We start from the raw sequence: 17,928 nt of genomic DNA, 5'->3' as shown, positions 1-17,928 counted from the left end.
GCAAATTGACCACACCTCTGCTATGCCCAAGCCACGCCCACCAGCCAATCAGAGCAACTATATGCAAATTAACCCAATCAAGATGGCGGCCAGCAGCCATGGAGCTAGAGCAAGCAGGAGGCTTGGTTGCCCCAGTGATGGAGGAAGCCAAACTTCCCGCCTGCCCTGGCTGGCTGTGGCCTCCACTCAAGGCAACAAAGTTTCAATTACAGAAGCTAAATAAATCCCAGATACCTGCTTCCAGCCATCCTCCACTGGGAGCTTGGGTGGTTGGGGGCTGTAGCCAGCCTGCAAACAGCCATCAGCCCCTCACCCAGACTGGCCAGGCACCCCAGCAGGACCCCCCACCCTGAATGGGGTGTGGCCAGCTTGAAAACAGTCCTCAGCCCCTCACCCAGGCTGGCCACACCCTCATGGGGTGAGGGTCCCCACTGGGGGGCTTTGCCAGCCTGCAAACAGCCATCCTCCACTCACCCAGACTGGCCAGGCACCCCAGCAAGACCACCCACCCTGGAGGGGGTGTGACCAGCCTGAAAATGGCCCTCAGTCCCTCACCCAGGCTGGCCAGGTACCCTAGTGGGGACCCCTACCCTGAAGGGGCTGTGGCCAGTCTGAAAATAGCCATCAGCCACTCACCCAGACTGGCCAGGCACCCCAGCAAGACCACCCACCCTGAAGGGGGTGTGACCAGCCTGAAAATGGCCCTCAGTCCCTCACCCAGGCTGATCAGGCACCCCAGCGGGACCCCACCCTTATCTGAGACACTCTTCAGGGCAAACCAGCCTGCCCACACCCATGCACCAGGCCTCTATTCTATATAATAAAAGGGTAATATACAAATTGACCCAAACAGCAGAATGACTAGGAATGACTGGTCACTATGACACACACTGACCACCAGGGGGCAGATGCTCAATGCAGAAGCTGCCCCTGGTGGTCAGTGTGCTCCCACAGGGGGAGGTCTGCTCAGCCACAAGCCAGGCTGCCAGCTGCCTGTATAGCAGTGATGGTGGGAGCCTCTCCCGCCTCCTCAGCAGAGCTAAGGATGTCCAACTACAGCTTAGTCCTGCTACCAGCTGGCAAGTGGACATCCCTCAAGGGCTCCCAGGTTGCCAGAGGGATGTCTGATTGCCATCTTAGGCCCAATCCCCCAAGGAGTGGGCCTAAGCCAGCAGGTGGACATCCCCCAAGGGGTCCCAGACTGAGAGAGGGCACAGGCCGGGCTGAAGGACCCCCTCCCCTCCAAGTGCACAAATTTTGTGCACCAGGCCTCTAGTTTTTAATAAGAGCAGCTGTGTTCAAGGAAGGAGCTCCTAATATGAGAGGAAAATAGGAAGAATAAATAAGCCCCTCTCACCATTTGACTTCCCTAGGCACTTCTACTCCATTACCTTCTACTCCACTCTTCCTAACTTTAACTTTCATTTGCCCAATTCCTTGCCTACAGCTTTCAATTTTGATCTTTATTGCTCACTATTCTTGTCACACTTCTTCCAACTCTTCATTTTCATTATTCTCTGCACTATAGAGTCCTAGAAGCCCACTATACAAACTCTTCCTAAATCCAATGATAAGGTGGCTACTAAGAGATCTTATCAAGCAGTCCTCAGGTATTAAAACAGCTATTATTAACTGCAAACTTACTTAAATGTACATGTGTGGTAATAAAAATCACAAAGAAATTGTTGTCATATATGCAAGGATGAGTAAATTAAGAGTTCAAAGAACACTATTGCATTGGAAAGTATAAGGGAACTGTGGTTGCTGGGATAAATAAAGCAGACCCCTTCTATTGCTATCTGACAGATCATTTCAACCACATATCAGGATGAATGATATCGGTACTAATCCTGAAAATAATTGTACTTTTTGTACTGGATATAAGAAGATAAAAATGATATTTAGACCTAGAAAGAATAATATCATAATTCTTTCCTTCAATTTATTCTCTTCTTTTTTGTTGGGTTTATTTAATAACTTTTATATGAACTAAACTATAAAGTAGTAGAATTAGATGGCAAGAATGAAGTGAAAAAATATTCCTATTTTCTCAAGGTTTATATTCAAGTAGAAAAGACAGAAAGATAATATAAGCGAACCTATGATAAAGTTAACTATGTCAAAATGAATACTCACTCAGTAATTATAGGGGACAGGATGTACACCCTAAGTCATGTACATCTGGGAGGGTTTCATAAAGAGGCAGGACCTTTGAAATAAGAGGACTGAGAAAAGTGAAGTTGGGAAGCAACAATCTAGGTAGCTTTAATTTACTTGCTTCTTTGTAACCTTTCTTGTTCCAGAAAGAATTTAGTAACATAAATTAAAACTGTGACTAAATAATTAAGTGAAGACAACATAGAACCAACAATAAAGCTAAAATACATACCACATGACCTATGATTTGATAATGAGAGCAAAAAACTGAATGTAAGAATGAATATAGAGGAAACCAAGATGGCGGCATAGGTAAACACCTGAAATTGCTGCCTTGCACAACCACTTCAAAAATACAACTAAAAGACAAAATGGACATCATCCAGAACCACAGGAAGGCTGGCTGAGTGGAAATTCTACAACTAGAAGGAAAGAGAAAAGCACACTGAGACTCAGAGGAGGTGCGAAAGTAAAGTGCAGAGGTATAGAAGCGCGCGCAGAAAGGGCTGGCAACTGAGGACACAGTTGTCTTTTTCAATCAGGAGGGAGACACACACTCCTGCTCTGAACTCCAGTTCTGGGCTAGTCTCTGGGGACCCAGACACATACAGGGAGAAACTGGACTGTCTGGCATCAGACAGAACTCAAGGGCGGCTTTCTCTCAGAGGTGTTTGCAGCAATTACCGCAGGACAATGAGACCCGGGGCCTCTTAGAGCAGGACTAAGGATCAGCCATAGTTGTTTGCTTCACCCTGTTGATTCCCTGAGACCCCGCCCCACCCACGCTGTGCACAGAGGCTTTTGCATATGAATGACCTGGCCCTTTGCAATCTAAAATTACCTAACAAACTGCAGCTGGGTCAGAGAGACCCAGAACTTCCAAAAGAAGGCCCAAGGCCCCACAGCAGCTTGCATTGCTTCAGAGCTGGGACTCATCTGGCACCTCCAAATCCCAAACAAAGAAGAGGAATCTGCAGATCTCTTCGTAGCTCCTGCTGGGTAACCTCAGGCAGAGGCTAAATTAGCACCTCCTTATAGATCCAAGAGCCAGTGTACCCAGTGGTCAGAGTAGGACCATCCAGTTTGCAGCTCCATGGAACCATAAAGGACACACTCGGGGGGCAGACTCAGTGAGCACCAAAGCCCCACTGAAGCAAGTCTTGCCCCAGAAGGGTGTCTCCAGCACAGAAGTTCTCCCACTGCACACACAGCTGATTCTCACAGCCAATTGGCCTGGAGGTCAATTCCTCCCAGTGATATCTACAACAATCAAGGCTTAACTACAACAAGACTGTGCACAAAGCCCACAGAGGGGTGCACCAAGAGTGTCCACCTCAGGTAATTGGGGAGGCTGAACCACTGGGCCCTAGAGGACACTCAGCACAGAAAACCACTTTAGCAACACAGGGAAGCATAAAAAATTTGGAGACAAAGAAAAAGGACACAAATGACAGAAATGGAGGAAAGCAAACTGCTGGATATGGAGTTCAGAACCACACTTTTAAGGTTTTTAAGAATTTTCTAGAAACTGCCGACAAACTTAATGAGATCTACAAGAAATCTAATGAGACCCTCGATGTTGTGATAAAGGACCAACTAGAAATTAAGCATACACTGACTGAAATAAAGAATATTATACAGACTCCCAACAGCAGACTAGAGGATTGCAAGAATCAAGTCAACGATTTGAAATGCGAGGAAGCAAAAAACACCCAACCAGAAAAGCAAAATGAAAAAGGAATCCAAAAATACGAAGATAGTGTAAGGAGACTCTGGGACAGCTTCAAGTGTACCAACATCTGAATTACAGGGGTGCCAGAAGATGAGAGAGAGCAAGATATTGAAAACCTATTTGAAGAAATAATGACAGAAAACTTCCCCTACCTGGTGAAAGAAATAGACTTACAAGTCCAGGAAGCACAGAGAACCCCAAACAAAAGGAATCCAAAGAGGACCACACCAAGACACATCATAATTAAAATGCCAAGAGCAAAAGACAAAGAGAGAATCTTAAAAGCAGCAAGAGAAAGAAACTCAGTTACCTGCACGGGAATACCCATATGACTGTCAGCTGATTTCTCAACAGAAACCATGAAGGCCAGAAGGGAGTGACAAGAAATATTCAAAGTGATGAATAGCAAGAACCTACAACCAAGATTACTTTACCCAGCAAAGCTATCATTCAGAATTGAAGGTCAGATAAAGAGCTTCGCATATAAGAAAAAGCTAAAGGAGTTCATCACCACCAAACCAGCATCATATGAAATGCTGAAAGGTATCCTTTAAGAAGAGGAAGAAGAAGAAAAGGGTAAAGATAAAAATTATGAACAAGTACATATCTATCAATAAGTGAATCTAAAAATCAAGTGAATAAAAAATCTGATGAACAGAATAAACTGGTGAATATAATAGAATCAAGGGCATAGAAAGGGAATGGACTGACAATTCTCAGGGGGAAAGGGGTGTATGGGGTTCAGGAAGAGACTGGACAAAAATCATACACCTATGGATGAGGACAGTGGGGAGGCGGGGGGTAAGGACAGAGGGTGCGGTGGGAACCAGGTGGAGGGGAGCTATGGGGGGGAAAAGAGGAACAACTGTAATAATCTGAACAATAAAGATTTAATTTAAATAAAAAGAATGAATATAACATGTTGAGAAATGATAAAATAAATTTAACTCAGATATAGTATGCACTCATGTCTGACATTGCCAGCAAACTAAAGAAGACTTAGAGGGGTTGAAATGGCAAGATAAAGATTTCTGATTTAATTTTGCTGGCAGAAACATAATTGTAACATTTGAGCTGGAAAGTACTTGTGACCCCTTATCCAGAAAGATTGTAAAGAGTCATTGTGTTCATATTTCTTAATTTACTAGTATATGTTAGTGTTATTCTTAAGCTCCCTCCCTGAAAGTGGCAAGATGTTGCCCCCAGAAGTTCCAGCAGGAAAACAACACAGTGACTGAGTGCTCCACACATGCTTGAAGCTTCTGAATCATCCCTTTTTTGATTACATCATTTTGGGTTGTATTTCCTGTCATTTACAACCAATAGAGTCCTGATTAATAAAAATGTAAGTAATAAATGATACTTGGTAATTGGGAAGACAGTGGCTAGAAAAAGGTGAAGGGTTACAGAAAAGTTTTGAGCCTATGTGATTGAAATACAGTAGTTTTGCAGTACAGTATTTTTGAGGAGGTAAATATTTTCCATTTTATATCTGTTGAGTTTGAGATGATGATGCTAGAAGCATATCCTAATAGAAAAACCAAACTTTCTACAAGAACAACAGGACTGGAGTTTGGGAGACAAAGTAGTTAACTAATAGGTTGTGTTAGGATTTTCTTTCTCCGTTTACACATAGACAAACTAAGGAACAAAAAAGTTAAGAAACTAGTCCAAGGGGTCATACACAGTGAGTACTGAGGATGGTGTTTGAATAAAGGTAGTCTGGTTCGATTCCAGTCAATGTTATGTACTTCAGTTGCAGGCTCCTTCCTGGCCTGGGCCCTGGTTGGGGCTCATGCAGGAGGCAACCAATTGATGTGCTTCTCTCACATTAATATTTATGCCTATTCCTCTCTCTTCCACTCTCTCAAAATCAATGGAAAAAAATTTCCTCGGGTGAGGATGAAAAATAAATAAATAAATTTTTAAAAACACCTTTCAAATTGTTATTTGTTGTGCTCTTTTTCTCAGTAATAAAGGGGAGCTCCACTCCAATCTGTTATAACTTTAAATGGAAGGTTTTTATAAATATTGCAACACTAATAATCCGTGATTCTGAATTTAAAGCCAACACAATTAGAATAAAATCTATTGTGATATTGGTTAAGACATTCACATTTATTTAGTATTTAAGAACTAAAGCAAAATTCATATGAAATACAAAAATAGGCTGTGCACAAAATGCTACATGTTAAACCAGAAATTACTAGGTGTCTACAATTCCAAATATATGCATCAATAGCAGTTGATTATGGGAATGGTTTTAAAGTCTAGAATTATACTTTTCTTTTTTTTAAGAGAATCATCAATGACCCAATGCCTAATGCAGATACACTTACCATTGGGTCCTTCAAATTATTTACTTGCTTTATTTTAATTGGGCATGCCAAGATCTCAAATATTCCAGTAGTATTTACAAAAAAAAAAAAATCATGCTACAATTATTTTTGAGTTAGAACTTTCAGTCAAGAGCTTACAATCTGCCCTACCCAGTTTGGCTTGGTGGATAGAGCGTCGGCCTGTGGACTGAAGGGTCCCAGGTTTGATTCCAGTCAAGGACACATGCTCGCGTTGCGGGCTCAATCCCCAGTGCAGGACATGCAGGAGGCAGCCAGTCAATGATTCTCGCTCATCATTGATGTTTATATCTCTCTCTCTTCCTTCCTCTCTTAAATCAATAAAAATATATTTTAAAAAGAGCTTACAATTGAATCAGAGAATTTTGTGAGGACCAATAAAAACCTTATTTTTCCTCCTAGGGCTTCAAAACCTCTGAAAAGAATCATTTTGAAGTTAAGATGCTCCTATGGAACTGGTGACTTACTGCTTGTCCATAATTCCTATATGACACAGAATGAAAACTAGACAACTCCACTATTGTTAAAATTACTGCGATAATTACAGTAATTATGCAGGTGATGTTCAAGATCAAAGCGACTGTAACCTGAAAAGAAGATATAGTGAAAATTTATTATAATCGGAACAAACACATTGGTTAGACAGTATGCTGGAAAAAAATCATCTAGTTAAAACTTTGATCTAGTTTCTGAAGCTTTAGAAGTGTTGGTATGCTTGCCATTAGAGTAAAATATTTTTCTGGCTGACATGAAACCCAGTTAATCTGGAGAAAACACTAAAATATGATCACACCAATAAGCATAAATCTTTCATTTAAGTCTAAACAATATTGCATTTTACAATCTTCTGAATTAGTTGGAAGAAAGCAATATAAGATGTGATTTGAACAAAAGCAGTTCCATTGCAAAAAGGAAAAAAAAGTAAAGATGGAAAAGAACTGCTTGTAGAAATAAGCCAAATAGGAATCAATGACTTTTAATGCTGGGTTTTAATTCTCTAGGAAAACTCCATAAATACCTTTGGATATCTGTACACTTATGTACAGTTTTTTATCTACACAATCAGAGATAAGATGAATTAATTTCTAAGGTATTGTTTAGCTATAAGATTTTCTCTTTCAACCTACACCATAGATGGATCTTTATTCTAGACATTAGTGGCCCGTTGCATGAAGATTCGCGCAATAGGCCTTCCTTCCCCTGGCTGCCGGCACCGGTTTTTCTCCTGCACCCGGGACCCAGGCCTTTGGTCCAGCCGCAGCAGCGAAGCTTGGCTTCTCTGCTTTGGCTACTCCCAGCCCCTCCTCTTTTTTTTTTTTTTTTTTTTTAGCTCCTCCAGGGGAGGCCAGGGCTGACTGGAAGCCTAGGTCGCCCCCCAGCCACTCCTTGAGTGGAGCCCAGGCCCCCAGCCGCTCCTTGAACAGAGCCCAGGGTGGTCTGGAAGCCTGGGTTGCCCCCAGTGACCCAGGCCCCCAGCCACTCCTTGAGCAGAGTCCAGGGCCCGCAGGAAGCTTGGCTTCTTCCATCGCCAAGAGCAACCCAAGCCTCCTGCTCGCTCCAGCTCTGTGACCACCGCGATCTTCAGTCGTCTTCAATCTTCACTCCGCCTAGGTATGCAAATTAACCACCATCTTTGTTGGGTTAATTTGCATAGTTGCTCTGATTGGCTGGTTGGTGTAGCAGAGTGATGGAGTGACAAAAGTGATGGTTAATTTGCATGTTTCTCTTTTATTATAAAAGATACCCTCTATTTTGTTACAAGATACAATTCTATTCCTAAACTAAATTAAGAAAATTGACTTTTTTAGCAGTATTATGTCTGTATATAAAGACATTCAGTCCTATTACATTTTTCTAATAGTACAGTTTATACACTTGAAAAAAAAGGTAGAATACAAATTAAAAAAACCCTCTATATTTAAATTTGGAAACCTGTAATCATGTTTCTAACTAATATAGCGTGTTTGTGTACATTAAAGTATGTGCTTTTGGACTGTCACTTAATTCCTTCGTTTATTTTACAGGTAGGGTAGATTCCTTCATTGTTTAGATACTATCTTTTCTTAAAACCTTTGTGACAAGTGACATCTAGGATACCCTAAACATTTCAACTTACCAGGCCAGGAGATGGATGCTTTGCTAATTTTATTAAGACAGCTCCTGAAATGATAAACTGGATATAAAAACATATATTTATAAATATTCATTGATAATGCTCAGCAACTTAAAATGTATTTTTAACAAGTTCTCTTCTAAGTCAATTATGTTTATAATTCTAAGAGTAACAAAATATAAAAAGTTTTAGTTGAAGGAGTGAGGACATATATGAATTGAAAGGCAATAGTAATAGTAGGGTCACTAATAACAGAAATATACAGGGGATGGTGGGTTGTGTCAAAAATGACTTAAGTGGTCCTGAATCAGGGACCAAACTTGTTTTTATCTCTGTATGCTTTCTAAACTCATTCAATTATTACTTCCAAGGCTATTCTTCCTCATGAAATGATGCCACTAATTAAAATCACTGTATACACATCCAGATATGAAAAAGTGGCCCATGAATCTATTCCAAAGTGTGTTTCTTCAAAATATATCTTAACTAAAACTATGGCAGTATTAAGTAACAGCTGCTATTCATATTTTTGTCTTTTTCAAAAAGAGGTTCCTTTATTTCATTCAAGGCTACGTGGTCTATTTCCCAGAAGTATAAAGTGATGCCATATTGTTTCAAGGTGGGCTGAACAATTCCCTTGAAATAGTCCTTTCATCTTATCTGAAGGTAAGAGCTAATTCAGAATATAAAGTGAAAATACGCTGTGAATTTTAAACTGGAATGCTCTCTAATTTAAACTACCAAACCATTTGCTTTACAAATTGCCGTTAGAAGTTTATGACCTAAATAAGAAATTTTGCATTTGTTTAAATGGAATATAAATTTTAGATAATTTATTCTAGGAGTTAAATATGCTATTTTTATATAAATGATTGAACACTGAGGGACATGTATCATTTATCTGGATTTTGTTTGGAAATTCAGTTTTTCTCCTATTGTTTTCCAATGCAGTGCTTTGACACTTGTGAGCCAGTGTATAAAGGCAGAGTATATCCTAGACCAGCGGTTCTCAACTTGTGGGTCGCGACCCCTTTGGCGGTCGAACAACCCTTTCACAGGGGCCGCCTAAGACCATCCTGCATATCAGATATTTACATTACGATTCATAATAGTAGCAACATTACAGTTATGAAGTAGCAACGAAAATAATTTTATGGTTGGGTCACAACATGAGGAATTATATTTAAAGGGCCAGAAGGTTGAGAACCACTGTCCTAGACCTACAGGCTGCTGCTTCGATTATAGCCTTCTCAAGTAGTGGCCATCTTATCTCCAATAGTCCTTATACCATTGGTTGTAACCATGAGGTAAATGGTCTCCTTGCTCCTTATTGCTACTTCCAACCATTCTCTCTCCTTCAGCTTTGAATCAAATATCATCAGATCCTATGACCAACTATCCCTCCTGGTTAAAGTCATGTGTTGATCCCTTGGTTACTCTTCTCTTTCTAGGTAATTTTAATTCTTGTATTTAAGTTTCTTTCTAACATATCTTAATCCTTTGTATTTTCAATATACACATATATAATCCTTTATAATACCTGGGCTTAAATTTATGTCTTTCAATCCTTTAACTCCATCCTAACTCAGTCACTCACTCCTATATCCATTCTTTTGCCCTTGTTTCTGCCAATAAGTGTAACATCTTTCAAATCTCAATTTGATGTATCCTACTCTCACCATCAATTTCTATCTTTCTATCTCATGCCCTGTAGAATTACAATTCTAACAATCCTTTGACTCCATCTAGATCTATAATCTGAGCCCCTCAACTCCCTGTTACATTTTCCCCTTCACTATCTTGAATTCCATGGTAAAACTCTACAAACACTCATTTATATGCACTCTCAGCTCTTTGCACCTTTCTTGTTCAATCACAGTTGCATGCTTACATCACAATCCTGATTAAATTCAGTCTTTCTTAGTGCATGCCTGCACCTGTGGAGCCAATCTTGGCCTAAGAAAGACAGGCAACCATCTTGACCCATTTCGCTATAAGCTTAAGTGAGCCCTTACTACTGCATGAAAGGCAAACTACTTTTCCATAATACACATGCACTCTCTCACTTTTCCTAGATGACTATTTCATGCCCTCTCTCCTCAAACAACCAATCTACTCTCTCATTCGCACTCTCAGCTCATGATCTTGTTTCTAAATCATTGAGATATTTGAAGCCATTGGAAGAAAAGTTCTATAACCTTCCAACCCATCTACCTACTTATCAAAATGCTTCTCCTATCTCTGTTCCTCTACCTTTCTCCTGTTACCTACATTGACACTATTTACATTAAACATGGGTAATCCTTTGCTGTAGGTGCTGTCGTATGCATTGTAGGATGTTCATCAGCATCTGTGGTCTCTGCCTACTAGATGCATACCCCCAGCTTTGGAAACCAAAATTGTCTCCAGACATTACCAAATGTCTTCTGAGGAGCAAAATCACCTCTAGTTGAGAACCACTGCTAAAGATTAACTGTCCGTGCTCTTAGCCATTTATGTATTAAAATTCATTATCTCTTGCCTACACAAGTACATGATGCTAATGATCCCCCTTCCCACCATTTATCTCATATAAATTTTCTCTTCTGGTTCAATTCCTTCAATAAAAGACATGACACTGCCAACTTGCTGAAACTAGCAAACCCTCTCTCCACCCACATTTTTCCCAGCTACTATCGCATTTCCCTATACCACATTATACCAAAGTCCTTAGAGGACTTGCCTGTATTTTCTGTCAATAGCTCCTCATCTCCCCTTATTTTTTAAACAAACTCTAGGCAGGTTTTTACCTCACTATTCTATTGAAACTACTTATCAGGTTTACTACTGGCCTCCATATTGTTAATTCCAAAGGTCAGCCAGCCCTTATCTTACTTTATCTTTTCCTATTTCTTTGATTACTTGGTTTCCAGGATGCCATACTCCAGAAGGCTATGTAGAAATCACAGAAGAGTACAGTTAATGACAAATTTAGAAAATGTGTGAGTATAGGTTCATTGTGTGGGGAAGCTAAGGTAATGACCCTAACTATAAAAATTAACCATCATAATGGATATTATGGTTAACATTCTTTCTCTTTCACATATCTAAGGACAATCAAACCTATGGTTGTCATTGTGTATTTACTCCTGTATCCATATCTCTCATAACAGCACTGGTAAATTAATAGTGTTCAAAAAAATATTTGTTGAAAAAAGAATTTTATTTTGAATGAATTACCAAACCTAGATTTTGTTACATAATTCTTCTGAAAACTTCATTTAGAAACTGCTCCATATCTACTATTAGTGGCATGCACATTATTTTCTGAATGATTAAATTATATAAATGCATTCTACTCACAAAAATTCCCCATAAAGTACATCCTACTCTGTATGTTATAGGTTCATATGTCCCAAAGACTCCTCGAATCTGTCCCATATATAAAATTAATAGGAAATACCACATGAGAACATGAAAGATGCCAAGCAAAATCTGGATAGTCTGTGAAAAGAAAATACTATTAGTTCTGAAATCATGTAACTTATAACACAATTCCAATAACTGTTAATTATAAGAAACATACAACACTTTTATAAAAGATAAAAGTAAAATAGCAATTCTACACTTAACCATGTATTTAATGGATTGGTTCACACAAAAAGAAGGCCCTAACTAGGAAATACTGAGGTTAACCAAATAGGAATCAGCCATACTTAGGAACAGATTGTTGTATAATAACTCTGGCCAATTCTCCCATAAGAAAGTTGACAATATGACTCTATTACTGGCTATTTACCCTATCTACCAAGTAATGGCATGAGAGGAGAATACTGAGGGTACTTGAGAGAAAATGTGGTTCCTAACTTAGTTGGATGAAGATAGCCACATATTCAATATTTTCTTGTTCATTAATAATTTATTAAGTATGAATCACTTTGAATCTTATAAAAGTTTGATATGTATTTTCCTTCAAGGCATACTTGATATGGATCTTTTTCACTAGTATGCCAGGGTGAGGTACACAGAGATACAAAGAATATCCAAAGTAGATTTGCTTGTACAATGTCTTCCTATTGAATAGGGATGGGTTAGGTTAGGGGAGAACTGCTCCTCAACTTTAATTTGTAAGAATATAATTATAATCTTAGTAAATAAGTCCCAGTAAATTTATTTCTAAATTTATATGTAAACTAATATTTCATATTTTGAACCACATTTTTAATTATTCTTTAAATATTTCAGAGCTTATATTATTTTCATTTTATGTAAACTTTAATAGAAAGCTATTTAATGTTTAATTTTAATAGTTCCAGCTCTTTGTAAAGCAGGTACTCTATGAAACACATAAATCCAATTGGCTGGTATAAAAAATACATTTTAGAGAAGTAGGGGGGTTTTTTGTATAGAAAGGCCACTCTGGGGAGTAACAATCTCATTGCCTTTTGTAGATTTAGAATTTAAGATTTCCTCTGCATCAAATATGGAAGAATGGCTTTTTTTTTAGAAGCCCTTTGGATTTTATTGGGAGACAATCCTCTACTAGATCACAAAATTCTCAAGGACCTGGACTTCAGCTGTCTCACTGCTGTCATCAGCCTCTAATATGGTGCCTAGAGCAGAGAGGCACCCAGAAATCACCTCTTGTATAAGCACATCAGTATCAAGAACATAAATTTCATGTGACTTTCCAACTGTTAAAAGGAGTAACTAGGCTTTGAAAATGCAGAGACGGCATTAGGGATTGCGTTGACTTGATTATGAACTGCAGATGAGTTGTCAAAAGCTTTACTGAAAATGTTCTAACACTGTTCCCTGGTTGTTCTTTCTACTTTATATGACTGGCAATTGTTCTATATAAAACTGTGAAATGATATTATTATAAATTATATAATCTATTATTTTGCAACCACACCCCCATTTAGCCAAAGCTTATGATTAACTCTACAAGAAAACAAGGCTGCTAGAGTGTGGAAAAGGACAAGATGGGCTTTCTTGTTTTTAAAATGGTCTTGGGCCGAAACCGGTTTGGCTCAGTGGATAGAGCGTTGGCCTGCTGACTGAAAGGTCCCAGGTTCGATTCCGGCCTGGGTTGCGGGCACATCCCCAGTAGGAGATATGCAGGAGGCAGCTGACTGATGTTTCTAACTCTTTATCCCTCTCCCTTCCTCTCTGTAAAAAATCAATAAAATATATTTAAAAAAAATAATATTTTTTTTTAAAAAATGGTCTTGGCCCTGGCCAAGTAGCTCAGTGGATTAGAGCGTTATCCTGATATGCCAAGGTTTCAGGTTCAATGCCTGGTCAGGGCACATAAAAGAATAAACCAATGAATGCATATATATGTGGAACAACAAACAGATGTTTCTCTCTCTTCTCCATTCTCTGTTTAAAATCAATACATTTTTAAAAATGCTTCTTAACCTAAAAGCCAATGAATGGGTTCCAGGAAGACATAGGCCTCCCACAGAAAACAAAAATGAGTGTGAAGGACCATGGTATGTACATGAGTCTGAGAAGATGCAGAGCTTTCTTCCTGTGTCTAAAGGGTCTATGACTCCAAAGAGGTTAAGAACCAGTCAGGTAGGGGACTTAGACAGTGAGTCTACAGTAGTCAAATTCAAAGGAAAAGTTCACATCCCGTGGAAAAGCTTTTTCCCCTTCAGATGTGAAAGAGCATGATCTTCATAATTCTTTGGTGTTTTTATTAAGGGAGATAGATAAACTCTCTGTTGATAGCTAAAGAGACAGATTAATAATCATCCTACTGCATTGATATTAATTCAGTAATTAAAAGGGATCAGCAATAGATCTCTCTCACAGTTAAAAAAACACACACTCTCTTTTATTATTACTGTTTTGTATTGTATCTATTACTCTGTGTGTATTCATTTAGTCAGTATATTTAAAATTAACAAATACTTGTTTATGAAGGGGCATGGGATCATTTAAAATTTGTAGAACACAGCATCAAACAAACAATTTTCACCCTTTTGACTTAATCAAATCTGACCCTTTCCAGATCCAAAAGTATTCCCTATTAAATTGAGATAGTACATGATCTCAGAGTTAGTCAAAGTGAAGTTGTACTTACCCCTAACACAAGTGTATCTGCTGTAGAGATTTTTGAACATGCACATGGAGCCATATTAACAGCATTTCTTCTAGATGACCGTGTCTCTAATCTTTGGTGATATCTTTATTTGCACACTTCTACAAAATAATACAAAACGCACATACATACTTTACTCAAAAGGAAATACTTCAGTTTAATTCTTTCCTTATTGTTTCGCAACTACCACTCCCTAAACTCAGAAGCAACAGCTTTTCTTTCCATGCCTTCATTTTTAGCAGCATCCACTTACATCCACCTGTTCTGAATAAGTTTCCATAACTGGAAAGCCTCTCTGTGACTAAAAGATATTGGTATATTTCAGATATTTTCTGTGAGTAGTAAACAGTGTCTCTGATGATAAAGTAGAAAGAACACCTAGGGAACAGTGTTAGAACATTTTCAGTAAAGCTTTTAACAACTCATCTGCAGTTCATAATCAAGTCAACGCAATTCCTAAGGCCGTCTCTGCATTTTCAAAACCAAGTTCTTACATATAAGTTTATCACAGGCTTGTGATTCTTTTCCCTGACACATACCTGCTCCCTAGTTCCTCTTTCTGTGTGAAAGAACTTTTTCTTTCATCAGACAACTTAACAAAGTTGCTTCCACAATTCTAAAGGCTTCTAGTGTTTTCCACACCCTCTATATTCCTGCATTTCTTCCTGGTATTTAGATCTTCTTTCCATTAAAACAAAAAGCTGGCTAATAATTGCATCCCCTAAAGGGATTTTATCCTCTGTGGATCAGAAATTACACTGTCCTACATTTTCTAACATGTTATATTATGTCAACAGCATGAGTGATGCCACTTAGCTGACGGATGATCTTAAAACTTGAGCCCTTGTCTTTTCAAAAGGAGGAAGTTTGACTAAATGACCTTTCATCCCCTGCAACCTTAAAAACTCATGGCTTGGTTATCTTAATGAGTCTTCAGTTTCTAAAACTGGTTTTCTGAATGTCTCTTAATTCTATAAAGAATAGAGACAAAAAGAAAAACTAGGCAAGGACACAACAACTAGTGATAGAGAATAGAGAAAACAGTATGTTAATAACTGAAATATAAATAGTGAGCTTCATATATTCAAACACAACCTCTGAGAAATATCAAAGGGTATAGGCCTATGGGCAACCAAGATTAATCACTCTGTCATGCTTAAATAAAAGGGATGGGATTATAAAATTTATATGGAAAGAATAATGAGGGAAAACCATATCTAGATTGCTATTTATTTCACTTTTTAGGTAAAAGGAAAATAATAAAAATAATAAGCCCTTTTTTGTATCTGTAATCTCTATCAGGCCCCCACCAAAACCACCCAAAATGAGGTGTTCGTTAAAGTACTAAGAAAAAGAAGGATGTGTGTGTGTTTAAAACCCTCAGCTTAACATGGTCGCATTCATTTGTGGAATATAATGAACAACATAAACTGATGAACAAAATAGATCCAGAGACATAAAAGCATCTAACAGATGGTCAAACCTCAGAGGGAAGGGAGGGGAAGGTGAGGGGTGGTAAGAGATCAACCAAAGGACTTGTATCCATGCATAGGAACATGGCCAATGGACACAGACAATAGGGGGTGGGGGCAGGTGCTGAGTGCAGAGCAGGCGGGGAGAGGTCAAGGGGTGGGGGGAAGGAGACATGTAAAACTTTCAACAATAAAGAATTAAAAAACAAACAAACCCTCAGCTTAATTGGTGACAGTAAGAAACTAAGAAATACTACAGTATATTCCTGGAATAAATGATGGTTAGAACAACAAACAAAAAAAACCCATTCTATGTGCAGTTACTGTACAACCCAGTAAAGTATCCCATTTTGTATAAATAAATGAAATTAATCATTTATTGTTTAGTAGTTTCTACAGAACAAGCCCCTAGTCCTTATTGCTGACCCCCAAAACTTGTCTCACAAATTCTGGAACAGCCACAAGAGAGCTCATTTCTAGAAATCACTTGTCCATCTTTAGCGTCTTTAGTAGCGATGCAACCTCACTGTCTTCCAATTTTTTTTTTAAATATATTTTATTCATTTTTTTACAGAGAAGAAGGGAGAGAGATAGAGAGTTAGAAACATCGATGAGAGAGAAACATCGATCAGCTGCCTCCTGCACATCTCCCACTGGGGATATGCCCGCAACCCAGGTACATGCCCTTGACCGGAATCGAACCTGGGACCCCTCAGTCCGCAGGCCGACGCTCTATCCACTGAGCCAAACCGGTTTCGGCATGTCTTCCAATTCTTTAGCGGGCATATGAAGGCCTTCACGAATTGCTCCCTGCCCACCTTCTCAGCCTCAACCCGGCCACCTGCTCGGTTTCAGCCCTCAACAGCTCGAACAGTGTCCTTCTTGGGGAAGGGAAGCCTCCTCTCCTGGTCCCCCAACCTTCTGAACATGCATGCCTCCTATCACAGTGTAAACTTTCGGCTTTCAGCACTGGCTCCGAAGTTAGTGTGAGCTCCCAGAAGTCAAGGAATTCATTTCTGAATGTTCAGGGCCAGTCCTGGGCTGCAACCCAGAGGCTCAGGCTGGGTGAGCCCAACCTCTTGAGGGTGAGTGGGGGTTAGGGGGTGTGGCACCGAACTCTGTCTCCGTGCCCGTTATGGTTTTTAACACTTAAGAAATCCCATAAGCAAAAAGACATCATTACCCCTCATTTTACTTGTTCAAGGTCCCAAGGATCGAGTGTCTCCCTCTCAAGCCCAGGCCAAGGTGTTCTCCGCGTGGTCCTGGCTTAAGAGGCAGATCTCAGCTGGCGGCGCCCTCAGAGCCAGGTTGCCAGACCCTGCCCAGAGGTCATCACTTAGGTAGCAAGGAGCCCAGGACCAGCTGGCCCTCAGGCTCCTCACTCCCGCTGCTTGAGCCTCCAACGGTGGGCAGCGGCGTGGTCCTTGGCGCCTGCGTGCCCACTCCTGGTGGGCGGGGCGGGAGAGCTTGTGCGCAGACTCACTAGGGCCGGCTGGGCCATGCAGTCTGACCCCCGCCAACCACCACTTGGGGATCTCTAGAAGCGGCTTCTCCAAACATCCACATCAGACATTGGCCCTTCTGGTGCATTTCTTGTACACACATCAGCGGCAAAGCGACCAACATCACCGGTAGCATTTTCTGCTCTCAAATATTGGCCACAAATGCACTTTAGATTCGACGGTGGAGATAATGAAAAGGCAAGTAGCTGAGTCAATGACTCACTTAAAAAAAAAAAAAAAAAAAAAGTAGCCAAGTAAGGAAATTGATGAATGGAATATTTAGCAAGACACCAGAATGACTTTTTCATCCACCTGGTGAGGTGAGTTTACCTTTCAGATTATACCTGGCATCAGTTTTATTTCTGATGTAGACAGTGGTCAAAACAATGTTTAGGAAGAGATGAAGCCTGACAAAGGCTTGGAAACTCTTTGTGGTATCTGAGCTTGACTAGCAGCCTCTGGTGGCAAGCGTGGTCCAGAGAAGCAAGCCATTGTGATATGATG

General features: G+C 39.8%; 1 protein-coding gene across 1 annotated transcript in view; it reads right to left on the bottom strand.

Moving 5' to 3' along the window:
• Positions 1-14,486, bottom strand: part of MS4A13 (membrane spanning 4-domains A13) — a gene marked incomplete at both ends in the record, with an annotated part of 33,112 nt that extends 18,626 nt beyond the window's left edge. Inside the window, 4 exons of the mRNA XM_081100230.1 lie at positions 6,714-6,833; positions 11,234-11,290; positions 11,702-11,842; positions 14,433-14,486. Of these exons, the coding sequence (XP_080956356.1) occupies positions 6,714-6,833; positions 11,234-11,290; positions 11,702-11,842; positions 14,433-14,486 (372 nt within the window). The remainder of the gene's footprint in view (positions 1-6,713; positions 6,834-11,233; positions 11,291-11,701; positions 11,843-14,432) is intronic.
• Between the last annotated feature and the right edge of the window lie 3,442 nt (positions 14,487-17,928).

The sequence above is a fragment of the Myotis nattereri genome (genome assembly GCF_964212035.1).
Source record: "Myotis nattereri genome assembly, chromosome: 9".
NCBI classification, from domain to species: domain Eukaryota; kingdom Metazoa; phylum Chordata; class Mammalia; order Chiroptera; family Vespertilionidae; genus Myotis; species Myotis nattereri.
This window is presented reverse-complemented; position numbering and strand designations above follow the sequence as displayed.